Genomic DNA, 19,710 nt, shown 5'->3' on the forward strand with positions numbered 1-19,710 from the left:
CCCATGAATCCATGATCAGATCTTTTGAATAGATGGATGCCTAATAACTGGCGCAGGCACAGTGGGCTGAAGGACTGTAAAATAAATGATTCATTTTGAATGATGGAACGTGATCAAAGTGTTGAAAGTCCTCCTTCTGTTAATAATTTCTAATGACTGCATGTCTAAAGTAAAGACTGCCAGATTTTAAAATATAAGTGACTTACAGGGATATGGGGATACGGTGGATAATCAAGCATGATCATCCTGAATAGCGGAACAGGCTTAATGACTGAATGTCCTGTTCCTACTCTTTTATTCCCGTGATCCTAACCCTAAGAATGGGATGGTGAGTCAGTGGTTCACAGCACCATGGACCCGGGTTCGATTCCAACCTCAGGCGACTGTGGAGTTTGCACATTCTTCCCGTGTCTACGTTGATTTTTCTCCAGGTGCTCCGGTTTCCACTCACAGTCTATAAATGTGCAAGTTCGGTGGATGGACCAAAGCTAAATTGCCCTATAGTGTTCAGGGACATCGAGGCAAGGTGCATAAGTCAGGGGAAATGTCGAATCATGGGTCTGGGTGAGATAATCTTCGGAGGGTCGGTGTCAACTTGTTGGGCCTGTTTCCAGACTGTAGGGATTCTATGAACTCGAACCTGAACTGTTAATTTACCACGAACCCTTAAAACACATCCAACCGAAATCACTTACCCTCCCGCCATCTAACTTTGCTTTGGGACGTTACATTAAGAGGCGCGATGGAGATAGCGGTCGATAATGTGACCCATAACCCTTTTATTAATTCCCGACCGAAACTGGAACTCGTTCCCTCCCAGATCACTGTAGGTATATTAATAGCACATGGATCGTTTTTCTCTCTCCACAGATGCTGCTAAGTTTGCTGAATTTTTCTAGCACTTTCTGTGTTCAGCTTACCACACTCCCGTCCAAGGAAATCAGAGATGGACAACAATCGTCGGCCTAGACAGAATCAGAGCTGAAAATGTGTTGTTGGAAAAGCGCAGCAACACATATTCAGCTCTGATCTCCAGCATCTGCAGTCCTCACTTTCTCCTGGACAGAATCACCCACACCTCGTGAAAGAGTTCAATCAAAACTCCCAATAGCCCTAACGACAAGACCCTAATATTTAGCAAAACAAACAGCACAAATAATGTTGCCTTAAACCAGGAGCTGAACTCTGAAATCCCAAGCACTCAGCCCCTTGGTAACTCCTGAACCCGAGCATTTAGCTTGGCACTGAACTGTCAATACTCACTCGCTCAAATACGCCACATTTTGAAACGGATAACTCCGAATGGGAAGAAGTCTGATAGTAACGAGTGATCGAGTCCGATTCAATGAGAAGATAAAAACGTTGCGCTTACTTCAACGGTCACAAACAGGTCCGACCGCTCTCGGAGAGAGGTTTTCCCCCCACCTCGCGCCTCACGGGGCACTATGGGGGTTGTAGTACACGAGTCGCGCGTTCATTGCCTCTGTGAATGGGCACCGCAAGTGAAATGACTACAACCCCCATCGGCCATTGCGCTGGGGACGGCGCAACGCCCTCAGCGGTTGTTTGTGGAGGTCTCCAGGCAACGGCGTCGGTCCGCCGGGAGATCAGACCAGATAAACCTGACAAGCTGCACGAAAGGCACTGGCTGGTTTTATTGGTCCAGTTTACACAAAGAAAGTAAAAGATATAAAAGCCGAATGAATTTGCATCCGATGTCCCGATTTCTGTGGAAAAATACTTTCCAGCGCGGTCTTTGGTTAGCGGGTCGGCTGTCCAGGTTCTTGTCGGGGCCGCACTCCGATTGGTTAATCTAAGTGCCAATCACTCTGGGGAGGCGGGATAATTGGTGGTCTGAGAGCCACATCCGGTACGAGCGGTGCACTGTGGGATGGTGCTGTGGTTCGTGGCGATGCTACCTCCTCCTCACCCCCTCCTCCCTGGGAGGAAGGAGACAGAAGAAGTCGTGACTCGAATGTCAGCGTGACGGTTGGCGATAGCAGATAGTGCCCGCCGTCCGGGAGCGGAAGCGGTCGTGGTCTTGCTTTCAGAGGGGGCCTGGAGCTGTGGGGCGGGGGGGTCGGTTGTTGACAAAACTGGGCTTTACTCCCGACTCCTGGGGGAGCTTGCGCGCGTGTGTGGGCTGGTGCCACCCGCTCCTCCGCCCCCGGGGCGCACGCGCGCGTGAACTTGACACCCCCCACCCCCCCCCGGGAGCGCGCGCGCGTGTGGACTGGGACCTCCAGCGATTGCAGCCGGCAACATGCACAGATTCCGAAAGTGGCTCTACAAGCCCAAGGTGAGCTCCAGGCTGAATGATGCCTTTCTCTTGTCGATCGCCAGCGTCCAAAATGTTGCTGCGGGTTAAAGATCTAGTTTTTGTTTTAAAGTACTTCTTAATTTTGCAACTTGGAGCACCAACTGCTGGAAGCAAATTCAAGCGCCTAGATTTTTACATTGAGAAACGAAACGAATGCAGCAGCACTAGGATATGGAGCATAAAAGGCTATGATTCTGTTCCTTTAAAATGGAATAGCACTGTGTTCGTCTTTTTCCGTTGAAGTCTATGCTAGCAGCGAGAAGGCGTATTGGTGAAATTTTGTTTGCTGATCCTGAATCTCTTTCTCCTCCGCTTTTGAATGAGCAGTCGGTCTTTTGGATTATTGTAGTGTGATTTTGTTTTTAAAGCATTGTGTTGCGAAGGAAGCCAGACCACTGCTTACTGTATGCATAAAATGCTATTTTAGAATTTCTTCAACTTTTAACTGTAGTGCACAAAGCATCGACGTAGCTTCATAAATCGCGGGCATTCGTGGAACAGAGGGAATCGGTTAGAACGGGTTGAATTGCATTGCTGTGTCTGGGTTGCCGAATGATTTTTGGTATTTCCTATTTAGTGGCAGTCATTGCGCTTGAACTTTGAGACATTTTGACACGTTTTGACTTGAAACAAGTAACTTAAATGAGAGGTTTTTTTTTCTAGTTTTGATAACCACGTTCAAAATATATTGACGTCTTCGAAGATTTTTGGTACTAGTTGAGAGAAATTTCTGGCACTCACTGTGTGAATGACCGCATTATCTAATGGCATCCCACTTGTCAGTTCAGTGTTTGTGGTTCTGATTGTGAAAGTATGTTAAAACAGTAACTAGGAAAATCAACTCCCTTGCTCAATACAAATATAGTTGACTTTTTAAAAATCTGCCTTTCAAAGAAAGAGGATATGCACATATTAACTATTGTAGAATTGCCGATGTTTTTAAAAAATTAAACGCGAGTTTAATTTGCTTGATTTAAACTTTTTTATATCATTAGCAAAGTCATGTTTGTTTTTCAGTTCTATTTCCTATGCTGTAAGCTAGATCTTTGTTCTGACTGGTCAACCTTCATTTGGTAGATGTGGGAATGCTCTCTGTTTAAAGCTGCGGTGTTCATTTCCACGGCGGTGATTTTGCCACTGCCTTTTGATATGTCAGTTCTTACTGAGGGTTAACACAATACAGTTTTAGAATCATGGAGTCACAGAGATGTATAACATGGAAACAGATTCTTTGGTCCAACTTGTCCATTCTGATCAATTATCCTTACCTAATCTAGTCCCATTTGCAGCACTTGGCCCATATCCCTCTAAACCCTTCCTATTCATATACTCTCAGATGTTTTTTAAATGCTGTAATTGTACCAGCCTCCTCCACTTCCTCTTGCAGCTCATTCCATACATGCACCACCTTCTGCATGAAAACGTTCCACCTTGGGTCCCTTTCATATCTTTTTCCTTCTCACCTAAACCTATGCCCTCTAGTTCTGGACTAGCCCACCCCAGGGAAAATACCATGTTTATTTACCCTATCCATGCCCCTCATGATTTTATAAACTTTAGCCTCCGACACTGCAGGCAAAACAGCCCCAGACTATTCAGCCTCACCCTGTAGCTCAAACCTTCCAACCCTGGCAACATTCTTGTAAATCGTTTCACAACATCCTTCCAATAGGAAGGAGACTAGAATTGCATGCAGTATTCCAAAATATTGGCCTAACTGATGTCCTGTACAACTGTACATGATCTCCCAACTCCTATACTCAATTCTCTGTTCAATAAAGGAGAACATACCAAATGCTGCCTTCACTATCCTATCTACCTGTGACTCCACTTTCAAGGAGCTATGAACCTGCACTCCAAGGTCTCTTTGTTCAGCAACACTCCCTAGGACCTTACCAATAAGTGTATAAGTCCTGCTAAGATTTGCTTTCCCAAAATGCAGCACCTCACGTTTATCTAAATCTAACTCCATCTGCCACTGCTCAGCCCATTGGCCCATCTGTTCAAGATCCTGTTGTAATCTGAGGTAACCTTCTTCTTCGCTGTCTAGGATTAGTGGTGCTGGAAGAGCACAGCAATTCGGGCAGCATCCAAGGACAGGCAAAATCGATGTTTCGGGCAAAAGCCCGGGATGCTGCCCGAATTGCTGTGCTCTTCCAGCACCACTAATCCAGAATCTGGTTTCCAGCATCTGCAGTCATTGTTTTTACCTTCTTCGCTGTCTACTATACCTCCAATTTTGGTGTCATCTGCAAACTTACTAACTGTACCTCCTATGTTCACATCCAAATCATTGATATAAATGACGAAGCAGTGGACCCAGCACATATCCTTGTGGCACACCACTGGTCACAGGCTTCCAGTCTGAAAAGCAACCCTCCACTACCACTCTCTGTTTTCTATCTTTGAACCAATTCCGTGTCCAAATGGCTCGTTCTCCCTGTGTTCCATGAGATCTCACCATTCTCACATGAGGAGCCTTGTGGAATGCCTTACTTAAAAAAAAGTTTTAGAAATTGAAGTGTTTACAGTCAAGCTATCACTTATTTGACTTATTTCTCCAAATAAACAGGTACTGCTTAGTAAACAATTTTAAGATAAATTATTTTTAATATTTGTATTTTCACTTACTTCTCATTTCATATCGTTTTTAGTGAAATTGGCTGAATTTACAGCCATTAGATGAATTTTTTGAGTTGATTAATGCCTTAGATTTAAGGTTTATACTTGAACTATTTTGCAATATAAGGTTTGAATAATTTGTTTTAAGTGATTTAAAAATTTTATTTTCTTATTGTAGTTTTCATATGCTGTGTTTTGTAGTAGCTCGTGTCTCATGAAGTGTTTGAAAGAATTATGCAGATAGATACATGACATTTTTCTTTGACAGATTTGTTGAAGGTTTATCACTGGTTATAATCTTGTCCTCAAAAGAAAATCACTTACCACTTGTGCAGCTGTTATGCAAATTTGGATTGCTTGCTTTTCGTGGTTTACTGTTAATTAAGTAAAATGAGTTGCCTAGTCTTTACTTCTTTTGGTGCAGTTGTCTTAAAAGGAGAGACTACACAAATTAATTTAACTGTAATTTTGTAGGTCATGGGTACATTTGATAAAGTTCAGATTTGTACTGGATATCCTCTTCAACATAGTTGGATCACTGCAATTGCTTGCTAACGGATTTGATTGTCCACTTGGAAAATTCTGTCACTGCTTATGGGTTCTTGTGTGGCTGATAAGCCCAATCTGAGTGCCTCATCTTCGACTGCATATTTAGTAGGTATTTCCAGGAGGTGGAATCTGTCCTTGGCATTGAGATCAATGACATTGCTTTCTTCGATTCCTTTTCTATACTTTTTCTGGGTGTTCTGAATGAATTGTACCTCTTCATACAGGTCCCTCACCACAGAGCCTGGAGGCCCAGGTTCAAGTCCCACCTGTTTCAGAGGTGTGTCATGACATCTCTGAACAGGTTGATTTAGAAAATATCAAAGTTAATATCAATGTTCCTATTATTCAGCAGGTTCCAGCCAAAATGAGTTTGTCGTGCTTAGATTTCTCAAGTGAGTTTACACATTGTCAGAGTCTTTGACATTACACACAAGAAATTTCAAAGGGGTTCTCCAAGTAACCTTGCTCATTCTTGTTTATCCCTCAAATAACCTTCTGAAAACAGTTCCGCAGAAGAATCTTACTGGTCTTGCAGTGTAAACTTTTTCTCTCTCCACAAATGTTGCCAGACATGCTGAGTTTCTTCAGTATTTTCTGTTTGTTTCAGACTTTCAACATCTGCAGTAATTTGCTTTTATTTAAAGTGTTTTTAAAAAAGCAAATTTATACGTTGTCACCTGAGTGACTGACCCTCCACTGATAATCCAGAATTTGTGGATTGAAGTCCCAGTTTGAGAATTTGAATTGGATTTGAAAATAAATGGGGACCTGCAAAAAAGACTGGAAGGTTGTTGGATTATTGTAAAATACCAACCATTTACTGAACTTCTAATGAAGGAAACCTGTCATCTTAAACGTGGTTTGCGCTCTGACTGTGGTCCGGCACCTAGGCAGTTGACTTGTAACTGCTTCCTGAAGTGGCTGAGTAGGCCAACTAGGGATGGCAATTTTAGTGTTGTCAGAAGAGCTATGTTGAGACCTGTGTGATGCATCTGTACAAGTGCTGTGATATTTGATATAAAACAAGATGATAGGAATTGGGGGAATTTCCATTTGAAGTCCTACCTAGGACGAAGGGATATAGCTTGTGGTGCTGGAGCTCTATCGTCTAACCTATTTTGCTAATCAACCTGTTTGGGGATGTAATTACAATCCTTTTGGAGCAGCTGGGACATGAATCAGGGTCTCTTGGTTCAGGAGTAGGGATGTTATCACAATGCCACAAGAGAGTTCTTTTAAGACCCAGACCCATCATTCTAAGAATTCTTTGTAGTATCCTCAGCTGAATCACTTTCAGCTGTTTCAACGATGATCATCTCTCCATGAGGTCAGAAGTGTGTATGTTCACTAATGATGGCACAGTATTGGTACCATGCCTGAGTCCTCAAATACTCAAGCAATCTACAGCAGGATGTTGAAACTTGGGCTGAAAAATAAAAAGTACTATCAATATCTCTCATGCCATGCAGTGACATCCCCAATAAGAGAGAATCGTAACTCTCTTTCTCATTTAGTGGCATTATCATCCTTGAACCTCCCACGATCAACATTCTGGGAGCTACCGTTGATCAGAATTGGGTCAGCCGTGAACTGACTGCAAAGGCAGATTCAGGGTAGAAACTTGATTTCAAGTAATGCGCCACCTAACTACTCAAAGCCTGCCATTATCTATAAGGTGCACATCACAACATGATGGAATATTCTCCACTTGCCTTGGATCATCGAAGCTCCATTAAGATTAGATTACATTAGATTTCCTGCAGTGAGGAAACAGGCCCAACCAGTCCAGACTGACCCTCCGAAGAGTAACCCACCCAGACCCATTTCCCTCTGACTAATGCACCTAACACTATGGGCAATTTAGCATGGCCAATTCACTTGATCTGCACATCTTTGGACTGTGTGAGGAAATCCGAGCACCTGGAGGAAACCCACACAGACACAGGGAGAATGTGCAAACTCCACGCCTGAGGCTGGAATCGAACCTGGGATTCTGGTGCTGTGAGGCAACAGTGCTAACCACTAAATTAATAATGAAATTTTTGTGGGGTTAGGGACAAAGCAGATTATTTGATTGTCTAACATGACAGACAAGGTGTCATTCAGTCTCTCCACTTCAGGCTCCAACATGCAACTCGGTAAGCCTCCATCGATAGCGCCTCCTAAACCTGTGATCTCTACCAACCAGGATAAGAATGTATGAGAGCACCATCGCCTGCAATTTCTCCAAGCCATGCATTGATTTGCAAGTATATCCCTCTCTTTTACTGTCAGAGTCAAACACCTGCAAACTCCACATCCCTTCTCCCTCAAAAAAAAGCACTGAATAACAGGTGTACCTGCTTTGCATGGATTGCAGTGGTTCAAGGGGAAGTGCTCATCTTTTCGAGGAACTGACCTTGGAACTTGAGCAGTTTTGGCAAAAATGGTGAGAAAATGTCAAGCACCATTTGTGAAGTTAGGAAAGGATTATCAAATGCCTGTTTAATAATCTGCAATGGAACTCACGATTGTCACTGATTAGAAAATGTGACCAAAGATGTGCAGGTAAGGTGAATTGGCCAAACGAAATTGCCCATAGTGTTCGGGGATGTGTAGGTTAGGTGCAGTAATTGGAGTAAACGTAAGATAATAGGGTAGGGGAATGGGTCTGGGTGGGTTGCTCTTCGGAGAGTCATTGTGGACTTGTTGGGCCGAAGGGCCTGTTTCCACCCTGTAGGGATTCTAAAGTTCTAAATCCTAAGTCGTAAGTTTATTGCAAAGTTTGTGTTTTGTCCCCATGACATAAGTAATTTCATTTGCAAATAGTATGCAATAAAAACACACATGTCACTGTTGCTTGCTCTATATTAGAGCCTGTGGCCAGAAATTGTATGAAAACTTTAGCAATGGTAACAATATGTCTGGGGATTCTCAACGCGTGACAGCCCTTTAAATAGCTTGTTAATGTTCCCTTCAGTGGAACAATTAGTACTTGTAAATCTCCTGTGAATGCCTTTAGATACAGTTTTGCAGTATTTGAGATGATATTATAAAATGTTGCATTTTACATTTTGTTTCAATTTCCTTAAGTGGCACAGTGGAAATCTTGGAATCTATCAAAATGTTAGTGTTCAAATGTCCTGTTCTCATCTTAGTTATTTTGAGCTATTGTGTTCTCCATTCCAGATAAGATACCTAGCGCATAATGTGGTGAAAGACACTGGCATTTTCCAAAAAAAACTTTGCTTTTAAATCCATATGGCTTGATAGACTGAACAAGCTTATTTTTTTTTTTCTCTCTTGGGAGGCATATTTTTGAAAATTTGACCTTGTCATGCACTGCTTTAACATGAAAGCATTTTATCTTTCCTGCCTATGTTACATGAAAGGGTTGCACTTAATGAGCTGAAAATGTGATATGTTGTTCTGTTATACTTCAAATTAAGTGGGAATAAAAACTCTTTGGTGGTAACATTTTGCTTTTTTATCAGCACCATCAAGCAATATGGAAATAACATTTGTTGCATGAACTTGCAACAAATAAATAACTCATTAAAAGGCAAAACTATATCTGTTGTCATTTTCTTTTCAAGTTATTCATTTCTAATTGCAACAGTATGAATTGTTGTTTAATTCTAATGGCCATCACAGGAGAAGTTTCTCTACTGTCCTGTTTAGTTTATGAAGTATTGTCGTTAAGAGGGTTGGTGGGGATGATGTGGTTGAAATGGTTAATTGGACTTTGAAAGTATGTTTGATAGTGTTGCACACAAAAGTGAGCGAAGTTAGAGCTCATGGAACAAAAGAACATACTTAACCTTAAGGAAGATACTTGTTGTTGCTGGAGGGCAGTCGTCTCCATTCCTGGCCATTTCTGTAGAGTTGCTCAGTTATTTTAGGCCTAATCATCTTTAGCTGCTTAATCAATAATTTTTCTTCCGTCATTATAAGGTCAGAGGTGGGATATTTGCTGTTTTGACTATTTGTGATTGCTCAGAAAGTGAAGCAGTTCATGTTAAATGCGGCAAGATCTCAACCATAATCTAGGAATAGAATTATGCTATTCAGCCCATTGAGTCTGCTCTATGTTTGATCATGCCTGACATGTTTCTCAACCCCATTCTTCTGCCTTCTCCCTGTAACCTCTGATCCCCTTACTAATCAGGAATTTATCTATCTCTGTCTTAACTAGACTCAATGACATAGCCGTTGTAGTTTTCTGTACCAAGAAATTCATCTCAGCTCTGAAGGGTCGTCCTTCATTCTGAGGCTGTCATATGATAAGCCCTTCATCTGTGTGATTATTCATGTAAACTACCTATGGATCCCCCCTCATGTGAGCACAACTTCAGTCGAGCTTCTCAACTCTTGTATTATAGCCCTCTTGAAATGGGCTGACTTGAGTGGCAAGTAACATTTGTGCCTGGCAAGTGTTTAGCATTGACTATCTCCAAAAAGATGGAATCTAATTGGTATCCTTTAACAGCCAACAAGAAGTTAGTTTGAAGTGTGTCTACTTCAATGCTAGAAACATCAGCAATAAGGTGGGTGAAATTGCAGCATGCGTTGGTACCTGGGGTTTTAATGTTGTGCCCATTTCAGAGACATGGATAGAGTAGGGATAGGAATGGTTGTTGCAAGTTCAAAGATTTAGATGTTTTAGTGGGAACAGAGAAAATGGTAAGCGGGGGTGGTGTTAGTCAAGGACGGTATTACAGTTGCAGAAAGGACATTTGAGGACTGATCTACTGAGGTAGTATGGGCTGAGATTAGAAACAAGAAAGGAGAGATTACACTGTTGGGAGTTTTCTAGAGGCCTCCAAATAGTTCCAGAGATGTAGAGGATAGGATAGCAAAGATGATCCTCGATAGGAGCAAGAGTGACAGGGTAGTTTTTATGGGGGACTTGAACCTTCCAAATATTGACTAGGAATACTATAGTTCAAGTACTTAGGTGGGTCAGTTTTTGTGTCGTGTGTGTAGGAGGGTTTCCTGAAACAGTATGTAGACAGGCCAACAAGGGGCAGGGTCACATTAGATTTGGTGCTGGGTAATGAACCCGGCCAGGTGTTAGATTTGGAGGTACAACACTTTTTGGTTGTCATGACCATAATTCATTTATGTTTACTTTAGTAATGGAAAGGGATAGGGATATACCACAGGGCAAAAGTTATAGTTGGAGGGAAAGGCCATTACCATGCGATTAGGCAAGATTTAGGATGCATAGGACGGGGAAGGAAACTGTAGGGGGTGGGCAAGGTTGGAATGTGGAGCTTATTAAAGGACCAGGTACTGTGGATCCTTGATAAATCTGTACCGGTCAGGCAAGGAAGAAGTTGTCGAGTGCGGGAGCCGCAGTTTACTATGGAAGTTGACTCTCCTTCAAGAGGAGGAAGCCTTATGTTAGGATGAGATGTGATGGTTCAGTTAGGACGCTTGAGAGTTACAAGTTAGCCTGGAAAGACCTAAAGAGAGAGCTAAGAAGAGCCAGGAGGCGACATGAGAAGTCGTTGGCGGATAGGATCAAGGAAAACCCCAAGGCTTTTTATAGGTCTATCAGGAAGAAAAAAATGACTAGAGTAAGATGAGGGCCAATCAAGTAAAGTAGTGGGAAGTTGTGCATGGGGTCAGGAGATAGGGGAAATACTACTTGTTTTTTTTTTCTAGTGTGAATACTGACAATGTGGTCGAGGAGAATGCTGAGATACAGGCTACTAGTTAGATGCATAGGGAGAAGGTGTTATCTATTTTTACACTTTACAAATTTCTAAATCCCATGGGCCAGATGGGATTTATCCTAGGATTCTCTTGGGAAACCAGAGAGGAGATTGCCAGGCCTTTGGCTTTGCTCTTTGTTTACAGGAATAGTGCCAGAAAACTGGAAGATAGCAAATTTTGTTCCCCTGTTCAAGAAGGGGAATAGAGACAATCCTAGAAATTATAGACCAGTGAGCCTTACTTCGGTTGAGGTTAAAGTATTGAAAAGAGTTATAAGAGATAGTCAACACGCTCTTGTGAGGGATAGGTCATGCCTCACCAACCTTATTGAGTTCTTTGAGAAGATGACCAAACAGGTGGATGAGGGTAAAGCAGTTGGTATGGTATATATGGATTTCAGTGAGGCGTTTGAGGTTACCCATGGACGGCTATTGGACAAAATACTGAACATGGGATTAAGGGTGATTTAGCGATTTGGAGCAGAAATTGGCGAGCTGAAAGAAGATAAAGTATGGTGGTTGATGGGAAATGTTCATCCCTAAGTTCAGTTCCTAGTGGGGTACTGCAAGGATCTGTTTTGGGTCCACTGTTTGTCATTTTCATAAATTACTTGGATGAGAGCATAGAAGGATGGGTTAATAAATTTGCGGACAACACTAAGGTCAGTCAAGTTGTGGATAGTGATGAAGGATGTTGTAGGTTGCAGCACAACATAATAAGCTGCAGAGCTGGGCTGAGAGGTGGCAAATGGAGTTTAATCTGGAAAAGTGAGGTGATCCACTTTGGAAGGAGGAACAGGAATGCAATATACTGGGCTCGTGGTAAGATTCTCAGTAATGTAAATGAGCAGAGAGATCTATGTTCAGGTACATTGATCCTTGATAGTTGCCACCCAGGTTGATAGGGTTGTTCAAAAGGCATAGGGTGTTTTTTGTTTTTAAAGGGATTGAGTTTCTGAACCATGAGATCATACTGTGGCTGTACAAAACTCTGGTGCGGCCACATTTGGAGTATTGCGTACAGTTCTGGTCACTGCATTATAGAAAAGATGTGGAAGCTTTGTAAAGGATTCAGAGGAGATTTACTAGGATGTGGCCTGGTATGGAGGGAACGTCTTACGAGGAAAGGCTGAGGGACTTGAGGCTGTTTTCGTTAGGAGGTTGATAGGCTACTTAATTGACACATAGAAGATAATCAATGTGTTAGGTAGGGTGGACAGAGAGAGCCTTTTTCCTCTGATGGCTGTGGTGTAAAATTATGTCCCAATACATGTGTGAATCATAATGTAACACATGTATTGGGCCAAGCAGTGGAATGTGGTGTAAAATTCCAAGCAGTGGAATGTGGTGAAACGGTTAAAAATTATGTCCCAATACATGTGTGAATCTAACCGGAATGGAGGTGTTGCTTAGTCCCGTGTGAATCTTATTACACACCTCCCCGTGTGAATCTTCTTATCTGTATGTAACCAGAATGGAATGTGTTTTTTAGCCTTGCTCTGCTGTTCACATGAATGTTTATATCTGGAAAAGAGTATATCAGCTGGAAAAGTCTCCAGTTCGGTGAGTCTGCTCCGGGGTTACGTTTAACCGCCGAGCGTGGGTTGTTGGCAACCGCTCTACGAGAACTGACGGCTCCCAGTTCCGGTAACATGTAGAGTGAGTATAAGCCAGACCCGTTGTATGAGACCTGGTTGTGGCGACGCTGCGGGGAATAAAATGCCCATATTCTAGCAGACTCGCCTCTTGGTCGTTTGTTCTGTGTCAGACTACTCTCCTACGAACCTGACCTTGAGAATTTTTTAAAACAATGGCTAACATGAGCGGGCATAGCTTTAAATTGTGGGGTGAGAGATATAGGTTCTTTACTCAGTAGTAGGTACGTGGAATGCACTGCCTGCAACAGTAGTAGATTGACCAACTTGAAGGGCATTTAAATGATCATTGGATAGGCATGTGGATGAGAAAGGGATAGTGTAGGTTAGATGGGCTTCAGATTGTTGCACTGACCTGTGGAACCATCAAGAGCTGAAGCGTCTGCACTGCGCTGTAATGTTCTATGGTCTAACCTGAGACATTATCATTGCTATACTGACTGCTGTTGACATCCTCAGAAAATGACAAGAAACTTTTGTTTTAACTGGCACTATTGATAAATCAGCAAAAAACAATTATATATTTTAAAATCCTGGAAGTTAACTATATTATCGCGATTTCTGCGATGTCTGAATAATCGATTGAGGGTGCAAGTGAGAAGGATGTCTGACAAGTTTAATTAAAGGCCAAGTTGCATTATTATTTTAATGAATTATGCAGTAAATAAAGTATAATAGTGATGTGCATATCCCCTGCATTACATTTGCTATTACTTAGTGTGTTTTTATATTATGTGGACCTCTTGATGAACTGGCATATTTGATCAATTGCCAAATAAGTTCCAGTTAATAAAACACTTGCTGTATTGACAAGAAACTGAACTGGATTGGCCATATAAATACTGTGGCCTCAAGAGCAGGTCAGAGGCTAGGAATCCAACAACTGACTCCTAAAGCCTGCTCACCTGAAGTCAGGAGTTATGATTGGCCTACTTTCTACTTGGCTGAATGAATGCAAGTTCAAGAACACTCCAACTTGACAGCATCCAGGCTAACTGCTTGATTGGCATCAGATTCACTTCTGAAACCAGCATTGGACCAAAATTGTGCTCTGTGCAGAAATTCCCCAAGGCTCCTTAGCACCTTCCAAACCTATCACTGTTCTTGCTAGAAGGTCTAGGATCGTAGATACAAAGGAACGCTAGCACCTGCAAGTTCTCCTTCAAACTACTGACTAAGAAATATTTCACTGTGTTGTCAGGTCAAAATCCTGTAATTCCTTTCACCCTTAACAGCATTGTGCATCTATCTCCATCAAATGGACTGCAGTGGTTCAAAAAGGCTGCTTGTTGCTGCTTTTTCCAAGGCAATTAGTGGGCAATAAATACTGGCATCAGTACATCCCCAGAATGACTTTTTTTAAAACAATAAATGTAGATGCGAAATTGGTTGGATAGTGATAAATCGTTTTTTTAATATTTGGGCTGGGAAAATTTTATTTTGTAGTGAAGTTTCCCAGAGGTCAGTTAGGACCCTTTCCTTTTTCCTGATAGATATTAATAATTTACACTTTGTATGTGGAGCTGGTGGAGATGCATTGGCTTTATGGCATGCTTTTGCACCATTCTGATTCTGAAACTACATTTCTAGTGCATGTGTATTGACTGAAGTAAGGTACCAGAAAAATAGCAACACTGTGGTGGATAAGACATGTCAACTTTTAAATTGTTCCACTTTATTCTGACAATGTGTTGTCTGGTGTTCGACTCTCCCATGAGGGGAAGCATCCTCTCAGCATTTACCCATCAAGCCCTGAAAGAATCTTATGTCTTAATGAGATTGCCACTCATTTTCCTGAACTCTAGTGAGTACAGTCCCAACCTGTTTAACCTTTGCTCATAAGACAATCCCTCATACCAGGGATCTTCTGCAAAGTGCCTCCAATGAAATAACATTTCCCCTTTAAACAAGGTGAACCAAAGCTGCTTACATTATTCCAGGTGTGGTCTTACCAGCACCTTGTACAGTTGAGAAGTACTTCCCTTTTGTGTACTCCAACATTCTAATAACTTTCCTGATTACCTGCTGCTAGCTTGCTGTGTTTTGTGCATAAGTACCTCCAAATCCTGTTGTATTGCAGCTTTCTGATATGAGAGAATTTTTGGAGCAAAAGGGGTATGCTTACTGACTTCTGTTGTGGAAAATTGTTCCTTTTTTCCCCTAATTATTTAATGCTGCAACTGAATTTTGGATATTGTATTTAGGATACATATAGTAGGGGTGATAAATTGGGTGGTTACACTGTGCTGTCCTGAGTGTTAATTTATTTGATAGGACCATAAGACATGGATAAAGAAGTAGGCCATTTGGCCTATCCAGTCTGATCCTAAACTCACTATCTGCCTTTTCTCCATAACCCTTTTATTCCCTGACCGATTTAGAATCTGTGCGCGCAGCCTTGAATAAAATGAACAATCTAGTCTTGACAGCTTTTGTGGTTTGAAATGAAAATTCCACAATTTCCTTCCATGTCTATCTTAAATGGGTGACTCTTTACCCTAAGATTATGACCACTGATCCTGGACTCTACTTTTTTGCATAAGTTTGGCTGACATTCTTCTAAATTGAGTACAGGCCCAGCCTACTCAACCTTTGCTGCATATTGACCGTCAGGCTAATGCACCTCCTCTGGACTGCCTCCAATTTCAATACATTGCCTGGGAATACCAGGTGCAGTATTGGGTGGCACGATGGCTCAGTGGTTAGCACTGCTGCCTCACAGCACCAGGGACCCACATTTGATTCCAGCCTTGGGCGACTGTCTGTGTGGAGTTTGCACAATGTCCCCATTTCTGCGTGGGTTTCCTCTGGGTGCTCCGGTTTTCTCCCACAGTCCAAAGATGTGCAGGTCAGGTGAATTAGCCATTCTAAATTGCCCATAGTGTTAGGTGCGTTAGAGGGGAATGGATCTGGATGGGTTACTATTCAGAGGGTTGGTGTGGACTTATTGGGCCGAATGGCCTGTTTGCACACTGTAGGGAATCTAATCTCGTCTTCCCTTTTGATAAGTGGTGTTATGAAAGTGTAGAGGTGTACTGTAACTTTGGGAGAGAGGAAGCGAGCAAGGGCTGACTGAAAACAGTGACCTGAACAAGGTAGAAATGTAACACTTAGTTGGTGTTGCATTGCCTTGGAACAAAAACAAATTCAAATTCAGCCAATCGGTTTACATTATGCCCCAGATACCTAACTCCAACCAAATTTGAATTTGGTTTGATGTCATCAAAATACTAAGGAAATGATCCAAAGTTTTTTGGGGTATAAAATCCAAATATTTTGAACAGTTAGGGGAAGAACTGCCAAGAAAGCCAACAAGTATAGACTGCGAGTCGAATAGCTCTCTGAAAGGTACCTGGTCATATGAAGGACCTGTGAAGCAAAATACTGAAGAAAAGATGACCGGAAAATCTACAGAGAAAGAGAAGATTCGACAACTGGCTGATCTTAAAATTTGAACTTTGTAAATCTTGATTTGTGTTTTTTTTTAAATTAGACCATAATTGTGGAGTGGGAGGCAAAAGGTAGGTTTAAGAGAAAGGAGTCAGAAGTAATTGTTGGTTTTTATATTTTCGGTTGGACTTCAAGAATAAAATTGTTAATTTTTACTTTAAATAGTGACCTCTGGGGTAGTTCTTTGCCTCTGAAATTTAACAGATGAAAGCGTGAGGTTAGCTTCTGTGTGTCAGGTTTAAATTAGCAGAGGGGTTTACCCCATGTCGTAACTGAACCAGATGTGGTCCAACTGATGCTGAAACAATGTAAGGCAAGACTCTGCTAATGTTATACTACATTTCCTTTGAAATAAAGCCCAACATTCTAACATTTCATGTTTAATATGGAAGGGAGGAAATAGGATCAGGAGAAGATCATTCAATTTCTTGAGCCTACGCCATCATTTAACATGATCATGGCTGATCATACAACTCAACCTTTGTTCCTCCTTTCTCTCCGTGCCCTTTGACTCTTTTAGCATTGATAACAATATATTAGTCCTGCTCAAACATTACATTATTTCATCTCAACAGCTTTCTGTGGCAGTGTGTACTTATAATGGTAGCTTTGTGATCATGCGTTAGGACTCCCAGATCCTTCTGTGTAGCCTTCTACAGTCTATCTCTATTTAGATAATATTCAGCTCTCTATTCTTCCATCCAAAATGTACAAACTCATTTGGTCCAACCATATATTACACCTGCCAAGTTTTCAACAGCTCACTCAATCTGTGTTTCTCCTTCTGTGGACTCTGTGTCACCCTCACTACTTGTCTCCTCACTTTTTTGTAATCTGCAAATTTGACATTCACTTTCCTCATCTAAGTCAATAACGTATGTTAATATATTAATAATTATTACCCCCAGTACTTACAGGTTGTCATTTATTTCCTACTCACTTTTGCCCCTTGATTATTTAGTATTTTTGGAACGTTGTTAATAAAGACTATAAAGTAGTTATTCATTCTCTGCCATGTTCTGTTTGTCCAGCTGCGTTTTCTAGGTGATAAATGTTCACTTTAAGTCTCCTTTTTTTTTCTTTTTGTCTATTTAAAGAAGCTCTATTACCTTTCTATATTGCTTGCTGGTTTTCTCCTTCTTTAATATTTAATCCTCTAGATTGTTATGACACAGGGTAAACCTCCTGCCTAATTTAAAACCAGCAACACAAGATTTATCTCATGCAGTAATCTATAAAAATTCAAGTCGCCAAGAACTATTTAAAGTAAAAATTAACAACTTTGTTCTCTGTCATACTTTAAGAAATAATTAACTAACAACTATTCACAAGTCCTTACTCTAACCAATCTTTAACCCTCCCTTCCATAATACTAGTTCAATAAAACTCCCAATTAAGGTTTACAAAACAAAACTTCTTATCTCAAAGCCAGGCAGCTTTTGGTTCTTCTATTTGGGTCCTCCTGTGTCATCTTTTTCTTCTTCCTTGGGATTTCTGCTTCACCGGTTAGTGATCAACAAAAGTTCTATTTTTCGAGTAATCTATTGGCAGTTTTCCTCCCAACTGTTCAATCTTTCCCTGGTCTTAAATCCCAGAGCATCGGATTGCGTCATTAACTTATCAATATGCTCAGTTCAAACTTATTTGGAATTTAGTATTTTTTGGGGGGGTACAATTTAAACCGAATCTCTTTTTGCTGTTTCCAGGCAACCAGCTATTCCAGTAGCTGGAGCACATGTTACATTGTGTCTTATTGAGAACACTAGGTGTTGTCACTGCTAGCTTTTAACTCTCTTAAAAGGTATAGTTCACCAACATCTTCATAACAACAATATTACTTAGCAGACATGTCAATTAGTCTGCTATAAGCATTCATACTAATTTTACACCCCTTTTATTTAAGACAGAAAGAAATGCCCAAAAGTCTGTGTTTCATTATTATCAGATGATCTAAATTATCTGAATTGTTACCTATGCCAAATTTGTTTGAGAACTCAACAATATATCTTTTCGTCCAATTTTATTTTTATTATCATGATAGATTAAAATATTTGCATTCAGTGATTGTGGCCTCTCTGCCTGTCACCAGAACACAGTGGGGCTCAATTGTTTTAACTCTGCTACTCATCTGACGTAAATTATTACGTAATACCACTTGCATTGTTCAAAGAAGCTATGATTCCAATAAAGTGCAATGCAGTGGTATCACAATGGAAGAAAAACATCTGATAGTGAATGGAATAACACCTGACAAACTGCATTTAACAACATACCTTTTAGAGACTTAAAGAATGTTGCTCATTATATCCAGGGTTTGGCTGCATGTGATTCTAGTCATATTTTTGTTCATTTTACACCACCTTATAGGAGGCCCATCTCAGGATTTGATGGTTTAATCATTCCAATCAGCTGCATTTGAAACTTTTTTCTCTTGTGAATTGTTACTTACTTTGTACAGCTTGTTAAGCCAGCTTTCTGTAATGATCCTCTACATCTGCTGCAACAAGGCTTGCTTGTAGAGAGCACACCTGCTTTATGCTGTGATGTCATTTATCTACTGGACTTGAAATCGCAACACTGAAATCCTTGTAGTTAGTTTTGATTCACTTAACAAACTGTAGTCTGGTAAAGTTGCACATTATTGTTTTATACAACTGTTAATTTAGAATTTTGTTGTACCAACATAATTTTTTTGGGATCTATTATTCATTTGTACCTAGTTACTTTCCAGCTTCTTGTATGTCTGCCAGATGCGTGCATACAACTGGATTTCATCCTATTAATCTGTATTGTTGCATAATTGGTTGATATTGTTGTAAAAGCTGTGTGCCTGACCTGTGAATTTCTTTAAATTAAACTTGGTTTGGGAATACTGAAGTTCAGGCGAGATGATGTTTTGCAGCATGTAAGTAAGTGTGCTGTGCAAATATTGTTGGGTCGCAATGGACTAGAATTTGGCATGATGGCAGCCCTGTGTACAGTTGCAATTTGGCATTTAAGCCTGAAAATGATATGTTAAGCGCAAATCGTGAAATTTCTTCGGTTAATGAGGTGTACAGTAACTTAGTATTGTATACATCATTGTATTGGCTGATCTCATTGGGCCTGTCCTATTTTCAGGTTGGAAATCTTAAATTTGATTGACTCAGCAGCACTGATTAAGGCAGCCTTAAAATTTAAAATAATCAATTATTTCTCTATTACAGTGAATTAATGATCCATTTTATACGCGTTGGATGTTTTGAGCCAAGAAAATGTTTTGAGACACTTGGTGCTGCATATTGAGCCCTACAAGTTCCTGTATGAAGGTTTAGAAATTTGACATGTCCAAGGCACGATCTCTGATAGCACAGCTATTTTGCGTTGTGGTTTTAAAGACGAGTGTATTGGCCATGTGAGGGGAATCCAGCTTTAA

The 19,710-nt window shown here is 41.0% G+C and overlaps 2 protein-coding genes across 8 annotated transcripts in view; one reads left to right on the forward strand and one right to left on the reverse strand.

Moving 5' to 3' along the window:
- Positions 1-2,005, reverse strand: part of cfap99 (cilia and flagella associated protein 99) — a 142,508-nt gene extending 140,503 nt beyond the window's left edge. For 3 of the 4 annotated variants that reach the window (XM_043704129.1, XM_043704116.1, XM_043704137.1), the window contains exon 1: positions 1,264-2,005. The gene's annotated coding sequence lies outside the window, so the exon portion shown is untranslated. The remainder of the gene's footprint in view (positions 1-1,263) is intronic. The other variant, XM_043704124.1, reaches the window with a different exon arrangement.
- The window catches only part of zfyve28 (zinc finger, FYVE domain containing 28), a 206,765-nt gene continuing 188,962 nt past the window's right edge, over positions 1,908-19,710 (forward strand). For all 4 annotated transcript variants that reach the window (XM_043704078.1, XM_043704105.1, XM_043704088.1 and 1 more), the window contains exon 1: positions 1,908-2,299. In XM_043704078.1, coding sequence (XP_043560013.1) covers positions 2,264-2,299 — 36 coding nt within the window. In that variant the 5' untranslated portion in view covers positions 1,908-2,263. The remainder of the gene's footprint in view (positions 2,300-19,710) is intronic.

The sequence above is a fragment of the Chiloscyllium plagiosum genome, chromosome 2 (assembly GCF_004010195.1).
Source record: "Chiloscyllium plagiosum isolate BGI_BamShark_2017 chromosome 2, ASM401019v2, whole genome shotgun sequence".
Taxonomy (NCBI): Eukaryota; Metazoa; Chordata; class Chondrichthyes; order Orectolobiformes; family Hemiscylliidae; genus Chiloscyllium; species Chiloscyllium plagiosum.